The sequence below is a fragment of the Fukomys damarensis genome, unplaced genomic scaffold, assembly GCF_012274545.1.
Source record: "Fukomys damarensis isolate Sample0158 unplaced genomic scaffold, DMR_v1.0_HiC HiC_scaffold_32, whole genome shotgun sequence".
Classification (NCBI taxonomy): domain Eukaryota; kingdom Metazoa; phylum Chordata; class Mammalia; order Rodentia; family Bathyergidae; genus Fukomys; species Fukomys damarensis.
The window spans coordinates 37,444,092-37,452,280 of NW_022900944.1; the positions used below are offsets into that span (position 1 = coordinate 37,444,092).

The window sequence follows — 8,189 nt, forward strand, 5'->3', positions numbered from 1 at the left end:
TATTTTTACATCACTGATGTCTCTAGGCTGCACAAGGTCACAGAAGCAATAGACCATTGAGCCCTGGGAGACAGGCACTGGAATGAAAATGGACTGTGAGGGAATGTGATTCACAGTGACATTGGAGAGACTTTCCAGAGGTGTCCGTCCACATCAGGCCTTCGTTAAAAGATAGAAAACCCTCTGGGAGCCTCATCAAGGAAACACTTTTAAACTCAAACTCATATATATATATATACCTTGTACTATACCATGTTGGTTTTTGTGGTTTTTCTGACCAGGGATAAAACTCAGGACCTTGGGCTTCTGAGGCAGGTGAGGCACCACTGAGCTAAATCTCTGGCCCTCAACACCTTGTAGATGGAGCCTATCCAGTGACTTTTAAAGGTTCAAGACCCCAGGTTAAGAGCTGCTAAAACACACTTCTACAGAAGCTGATTAACTTCTACTATTGAAGAATCTGCTGCACACCTTCCCATTTTCCTTCTCAGATCAGATTTAGGGCTACAACAGTAGAAAGGTTTTATGTGTTGGGAGAAGCGTAGTCAGTCTGCAGCCTAATGGGCCGCCTATATGCTTCTTTAAATACGGGCCATGTTTTTAGTTATTTCACGGTTGGTTCACAGACCTCAGGGGAGCACTAAATTTCTTCCTAAAATGGGTCAGTTAACCAGAAACACCGAGGAAACAGTGTATATAATCCAATACCTAATGGGAGAAAGTGGTGGAGTTGGCAGTCTCCTTCTTCATGATGTCAGAGTAAGGAAACCATCTGGAAGCTGACATTGGCCACTTCCCTTCCTAGGTGATAGATCTGATCTTAAAACACAAAAATATCCAAGAAAAAATCTGGAATGCGAGTAGTTTTCATCATATAAAACCTCTTCCATGGCTGGAGATACAGCTTAGTGGTAGAGTACTCTCCTAGCATGTGCAAGGCCCTGGATTCGATCCCTAGTAATGTTAAAAAAAATTAAAAAAAAGTAAAATTCCTCTTCCAGGTCCTCTGTATCAAGCTCAAAGAGGTGAGAACTCTCCTTTGGGCTAGGAGTTCAGACTACTCTTGCAAATGAGTTTCATCTCACCTTTGCTCTATCACTCTGGGGATGCCAACAGCCTTGGTCATGTGTGGAAAAGTGTCCACTTCTAATGCTTCCTCTGTATTTTATACACAACGGCCAAGTAAGGATGGACCGAAGGCCTTGGTGGTGATGCTTTGCTTGGATAGATGAGTGGCTGTAGTCCATCTATTGGTCCCTAATTGCACCTATTTATATTCCAGGCACTGTAAACACACATGTTCAGAATCCTTTTACAATCCAGATGCCAAATATCTGTAATCATTTCCCAGCTGTGACAAAAACTGCCCTGTGGGATCTGGAAGCAAAGCAAATATTTGTGACTACTGTTGACCACATATGGAGTTGCCTTGAGATGAGCCACTGGAAACAAACATTCAATTTTCACTTTCAAACCTCAAATCACTGTATAGTTGCTTGAGGATACTATGTATGGGTCAAGGTGTTCTTGGAAATATAAAAAGGACACTGCAAGTGCCTGTGAAACCAGGTTTTGTTGCAAGCCTGGGCTCCTACTCATTCTCAAGATGCCTATTCCATAGCACTTATTTAAGCAAAAGGTAAAGACCCACCAATAATCAAATGTACAATAAACAAACTATCTGCTGAAAAGAATGAGTCACAGTCCAGAGACACAAACCTGCACACAAAGGTCCCAAGTTTGGCATTTTAGTCCATCACAGCAAATCCCGTTCTGGTATGGGCATCAGGACAGAGGTACTGGCATTGCTCTGTTAAAAGCAGAAGTTCACAGGGCTGCTCCTTTGCCTCATGCCATCCTTCAGACAAAATGACTGGGCTTCCTCCACACATATCCTATTGGGGCTTCTCCCTGTGTTCCCTCTTCACCTCTACTCTGTCACTTTCACATGTGCTGAAGGCTGGCCTGTACACTCCCAGCCAGAGAAGGAGAGATTGTCACGAGGGAAGCTGGACACGTAATCTGCCACAGCATCTAGATTAGCATATTGTTGAGAAAATGCTGGCCAAAAAAAGACCAAATATCCAAAAGTAAATTTTGTGTATTCACGCCTAATCCTTCAGTTGTATAAACAATTATCCTACCATTCCCCATCATTTTCACAAATTTTGGTCAAGTCCAAACATAATTCAATGAGGTAGGTAGTTTCTTCCTCGTGCCTTGTCTGTGGTAACCGTCGAGGCTGGGGCAGCGCAGCACAGAACTCCGCGAAGGGCGGTGACGAGGGCGGCACCAGTGACTGGGGAGCTTCTCAGTTGGCTATTTTCTCAATCTCATCCAAATCATCCGTGTCCAATCTTTCTATCTTCTTATCTGGGGGAAAGAGACCGGCACGGGGTTGCCATGAAGATGCAGCTCAAGTCACCCAGAAGGGGACAGCGGCAGGAAGGCGGGAGACAGACCCCACCTAGCCTCCGAAATCCACTCCCTGGGTCACAGGGATCCTTCACCTAACCACAGAGGCTTCCAGAGCACGCGTGTCCATCCACCCGCGGTCACTAGCACTGATACTCGAGAGTCTCAGGCGCCCCAGCCAGGCCACGGGGTGAAGGCCCCACATGTGCTCCCCAGGAAGTCAGGAGGGTGGGGAACGAGGGGAAAGGAGCAGGCACAGGGACAGTGGTCCCTCTCAGGGCCACAGGAAAACCCTCCCTTTGCCACCTGTCCCTGTGGAAAGGACAGCGGGCAGAGGTGCCCAGGGACTCACTAAAATGCTCCTGGATCCTGTTGAGGATGTTCATGCTGTGCTTGCTGTCCACCATGTTCACGGCCAGGCCCCTCTTGCCAAAGCGGCCGGTGCGCCCGATCCGGTGCAGGTAGGTCTCGTTGTCCGGGTTCCCGTCCTTGTCCACGGGGAGATCAAAGTTGATGACCACAGACACTTGCTCAACATCGATTCCTGCAGAAAGGGTGGGATGCGGAAGGGAGTCAGGGCGGGAGATGATGTCCCGGGCACCCACAGTCAGCCACACACCCCCAGTCTGGAAGAGGAGGCTGGGACCTCTGGGTTGTGGGCACAGAATGGCACACACAGGCCTGCGGCAGAGCTGGATGGAGGAAGAGAGCACACTCCGGCAGGTGCAACAAGCCAGGGAAACCAGAAAGCCTCTCTGCAGACAGGGGAGCCCAAGATGCTGCCCGGGGGTAGCAGGGCCTTTCTGCCTGAGCACCGCCTCCCACCAGGGCGGGCCCCTGGCGTCCCTTACACTGGAGGGGGATCCGGGCTCTCCTGGACGGGAAAGTCACACCGCCAACCCCACTGAGAGCAGCCCAGTGTCCTGGATATGAAGATTCCTCTCACAGCTGGAGCCCGGACCCCGAGCAGGCAGAGCAGGGTCACCTCTGCTCACCTCGGGCACACACGTTGGTGGTCACCAGAACCTTCTCTTTGCCCTCTCGGAAGCGCTCGATCACCGCAGCCCTCTGTTCCACCATCATCTCGCCACTCAGCAGGGCCACCTGGTGGCCTTCTTTCGACAGCTCTGCTGCCAGCCAACTAGCTGTTTTGCGGGTCTGAAGGAAGCCAAGAGAGTTATTTTACATGAAGACCTATACCAAAGCCAAGCCAAGATCCCCACCGAAACATGGCTTGTCACGGTTAAAACACAAGCCCTTCATTAATTCAGTGAGCAGTCAGCATCAAATTTTAGCCAAGCTTTGTTTGGATGAATTAACTCCTCTTACTTTTCCTCTAGGAAGATTGTGCGCTGAGCCAAAGAGCTGCGTTTCTCAACAGTCCACATCCGTAATGTTTAAAAATTATTCCACTGGATGTTATTTAGGGGTTTTATTCCCAAGCAATTTCTAAGAAGTTGGATCATACAAGGCTTGGCTCATCACAAAGTCCTCCCCTTAAAACTCAAGATCCTGAGATGATTGGGGGGCGTGATTCTCATTTTCACACAGTGGAATTCTGGTCCAAAGCAGGGGGTGGGGCTGAGGCAGCCCTCACAGGCCCTGCTGCTACTCACATGGCAGAAAATCATGGCTTGAGCGATGGTGATGGCCCCATAGAGATTGCACAGAGCCTGGAACTTCTCGTCTCTGTTGCTGCACAGGACATAATACTGCTTGATGGTATCCAGGGTCTCCTCCTCGCGCTTCAGTTTGATGATGTTGGGGTCTGGGACCACTTTCTGGGCAAACTGCCACACAGAGTCTTCAAAGGTAGCAGAGAAAAGCAGCATCTGGCAGTTCCTGGGCAGCATCCTATAAGGACCCAGGTGAGAGTAGAAGGATCAGAAGCACTATCTCCCCAGATCAGACGGGCTCTAACCACAGCAGGTGGCACAGGCTCCCAGGTCTCCTGTCACAGGCCAGGCTGGGAGTGTGGTCAGTGCCGATGTGGAAATGACCCACAGGCCAACGCTGTTGTTCAGACCAAGGAAAGAACCCTACAGAAGCAAGAGGAGGCCCTGACAGCTCCTCCTGGCCTGAGCTCCTACCTCTGGATGCGGATGCTCTGATCCTGGTGGCCCTGAGTAGCTATCATCACGTCGGCTTCATCCAGCACAAACACCTTGATCTTCTTGGGGTCAATGAACTTGAGCTTGGAGCACCAGTCCAGGACGGTCCCGGGAGTGCCGATGACAATCTGCTCACTGATCTTCTGACCTCTTTCCACTGTGGAGATGAGATGTTTGCTGGGGGTGTGTCCAAGGCAGAGCCAGCTTTCCTTCTGCAGTACTATGAATTTAATGCTAATTTTTTTCTTTTTCATTTTGGTATTACTGGGAACGGATCCTACAGTCTTTGCACTGAGCTATATCCCTAAACTTTTAATTTTTTATTTTGAGACTGGGTCTAAGTAACTAAATTGCCAGTGTTGGGTCAAACTCACTCTGCTCTGACTCTCTACCTCCCAGAGTCCTGAGGTTACAGGTGTGCATCATCACACCTCATCACCCATCTTAAGCTAGTGTTTTTGTTTGGATTACTACTTTGGGGGAAGATAATGATAGCATTTAGGACAAAAGTTATGAAAGTATATAGTAAAGATATAAACAATAAAAACATGAAAAAAATTTTTTGGTGTGGGTAAGTGGTGCTTAGCTACATGACCAGCCATGTTTTTTTTTGTTGTTGTTGTTGTTTTTGTATCAGGGATTGAACTCGGGTCCTTGCGCTTGCAAGGCAGGTCACCGAAATGCTGAGCTAAATCCCCGGCCCACCAGCCATGTTTTTTAGGGTTTGAGATGAGGTCTCAGTTAAGTTGCTAAATGGCCCAGTCTGGACTTATACTTGTGATCCTCTTGTGTGCTCTACCACCCCTAGCTTGCTTGTATATATGTATGTATGTATATATTTATTTATTTGTGGTAACTGAACACAGGAGGGTTCAGTTAAACCCAGAGGCATCTACCACCAAGCTACATCCCCAGTTCTTTTTTATTTTGAAAAGGGCTTTGGTAGATTGCCCGGGTTAGCTTCAAAATTGTGATCCTCTTCCCTCCACACCTCTCAGTGTGCTGGGATTACAGATTGTGCCTTCATGTGACTTCATTTAATGTTCTGGGTTTTTTGGGGGGGCACCAGGGATTGAACTCAAGCCCTTGCGCTTGCAAGACAGGGGGCAGAACCACTGAGCCAAATCCCTGGCCCTGTGATGTTTTATTATTTATTTGTTTGTTTTGTAATGTTTTAAATAATGGGTATGTTTAAATTTTTTCATAGCATAAACAATACTAATAGGTAAGTGATTCAGTATCACATAGTTATACTCACATTTATTGCCTCGAACAGCGTAAGCTAACTTCAGTTCAGGGTAAAATTTACCCATCTGTTCAATCACTTTTCCTGTTTGAAGAGCGAGCTCATATGTTGGGGACAGGCACAGACACTGGTAGGGAAAGAGTGCAGAACAGAAGTTCAATACAAAAATCTCTTGCCCAGGTTCATTCCATTACAATGCCAAGGCTCATTCCCATTGGAACCTAGTCATTTTTAGATCTGAGGGTGAAGGAAAGAATATGCAATTAAAACGTATATCATTTGATTCTTTAGTGCAAAAAGAATTTTTTTTGGGGGGGGGGCAGAGATGGAACTCAGGACCATGCACATGTGAGGCAGGTGGCTGCACCACTGAGCTAAATGCCTGTCCCTAACATTTGATTCTTTCAGCTGCAGAGCTGTAAGCTAGAATTCTTAGGGTTCAGAACTCTGGCTGGGTAAAAACCTTTGAAAACAATTATGGGCCACTGAAGCACAGAAACCCGCCCATGAGGATGGATCTGAAATTCCACATGGAGATGTGCTTCCTTTTCAGTTACTCGGAAAGTTCTGACAACTTTCTTATGGATGACAGCTGCAGATGCAGGCTTTTCCTGTAATTGAAAGAGTAACGCCTGTGAGAAGTATCCCAGAACTGGCAAACCATGGAAGAATGGAATAAGATTTTTGTTACCACCAAAAGATCCACTGTAAAAAGAGGTGCTTTAGTTCCAGTATAAGAAAAAGCAGTAGGAGTCGGGTGTGGTGGCGCACGCCTGTAATCCCAGCACTCCAGAGGCTGAGGCAGGAGGATCCCTGTGAGTTCGAGACCAGCCTGGGCTACATAGTGAGTTCCAGATCAGTCTCAACTACACATAGTAAGATCCTGTCTCAAAAAGCCAAAAAACAACAAAAAAAAAGAAAGAAAGAAAAAGCAGTAAAACCTTGAATTTTAAGCCATTAATGGAATTCTTTGTCTAGGTTTTTATTTTCTTTGTTTTTGTTTTTTTTTTTTTGGTACTGGGGATTGAAATCGGGTCCTTGCACTTGCAAGGCAGGCCACCAAACCGCTGAGCTAAATCTCCGGCCTAATTTTCTCTTTTTATTATTATTATTATTTTTTTTGGTTTAGTTGGTTTTTTTGTACCAGGGATCGAACTCAGGACCTTGTGCTTGCGAGGCAGGCATGGTGCCACTTAGCTAAATCCCTGGTATTTGTTAAGAAGAAACCCAAATTCACCAAGTCCTTACCTGGGGGTATTTGTTTGCAGGTTCTACTTGGCTGAGCATGGCCAACACAAAGGCAGCTGTTTTGCCAGTACCAGACTGGGACTGCGCAATTAAATTCTGTGAACTGCACAGGAAAATAAACTGTTTAGAAGCTTAGAAGCTTAAATGTCAGTGCATTTTTAGTTAATACAAATGAAGAACAGACAGCTAAAATGGCATAGTACCATAATCCAGCTACTCAGGAGGATTGGGCAGGACAAAAAAAAGTTGGGGGCTGGGGATGCAGCTCAGTGATAGACTGATTGTCTAGCATGCACAAGGCTCTGGATTCAGTCTTGAGTATCACCAAAAAAAAAAAAAAGAGGGAGAGAAGTTTAAAATAAAAACTTTTAAAAATAGAAAAATGCCAGGCATGGTGGTGCATGCCTGCAATCCCAGTTCCCAGTACTCAGGAGGCTGAGGCAGAAGGATTACTTTGAGTTCAAGGCCAGCCCAGCCCACGTAGTTCAAGGCTGGCCTGCACTACAAAGTGAGACCCAGTCTCAATAAAGAGATAGATAGATAGACAGATAAACAGGATAGACCTGTTTCAGGATACATACGGTTCAGCAAGCATCAAAGGCAATGCATTCTCTTGTATTTTGGATGGGCGGTTGAAACCCATGGCATAGACTCCCTGGAGCAGCTGTGGTTTTCTAGAAAAACCATTAAAGATGAAAGTTAGTCTCTTTGATTAATGAATGTAAGAAACATTTGGAAGATTGTTTTGTTTTTGTTTTTGTTTTTTTTTTTGATACTGGGGATTGAACTCAGGACCTTGCACTTGCCAAGGTAGGCGCAGTGTCACTGATCTAAATCCCCGGCCCATCTGGGAGATTTTTTTTCTGTTTTTCAGCATTACATGCAGTTTGTAAATAACAATAACTGAGTCAAACATAATGTATGAATATAGCAAAAGCCTTTACAGATTACTGAAATTTTATTAGATAGCCCAAAGCAGCTAAATCCATTTAGTAACCTCTTGTTAGCTAAAAATGTTCTACTGTAGGCAAAAATACGACAGGTAGGGGCCAGAGATTTAGCTCAGTGGTTCGGTGGCCTGTCTTGCAAGCACCAATGACACGAGTTCAATCTCTGGTAGAAAAAAAAAAAAAAAAAAAAAAAAAAAAAAAAAAAATATAAAGACAGGT

The 8,189-nt window shown here is 45.9% G+C and overlaps 1 protein-coding gene across 2 annotated transcripts in view; it reads right to left on the bottom strand.

The window, feature by feature from the left end:
- Positions 1–281: 281 nt before the first annotated feature.
- Positions 282–8,189, bottom strand: part of LOC104876425 (ATP-dependent RNA helicase DDX19B) — an 18,990-nt gene continuing 11,082 nt past the window's right edge. For both annotated transcript variants that reach the window (XM_010644422.2, XM_010644424.2), the window contains exons 5-12: positions 7,602–7,694; positions 7,021–7,123; positions 5,785–5,899; positions 4,506–4,683; positions 4,032–4,269; positions 3,411–3,573; positions 2,768–2,959; positions 282–2,373 (exon numbers count right to left, since the gene is read on the bottom strand). In XM_010644422.2, the coding sequence (XP_010642724.1) occupies positions 2,312–2,373; positions 2,768–2,959; positions 3,411–3,573; positions 4,032–4,269; positions 4,506–4,683; positions 5,785–5,899; positions 7,021–7,123; positions 7,602–7,694 (1,144 nt within the window). In that variant the 3' untranslated portion in view covers positions 282–2,311. The remainder of the gene's footprint in view (positions 2,374–2,767; positions 2,960–3,410; positions 3,574–4,031; positions 4,270–4,505; positions 4,684–5,784; positions 5,900–7,020; positions 7,124–7,601; positions 7,695–8,189) is intronic.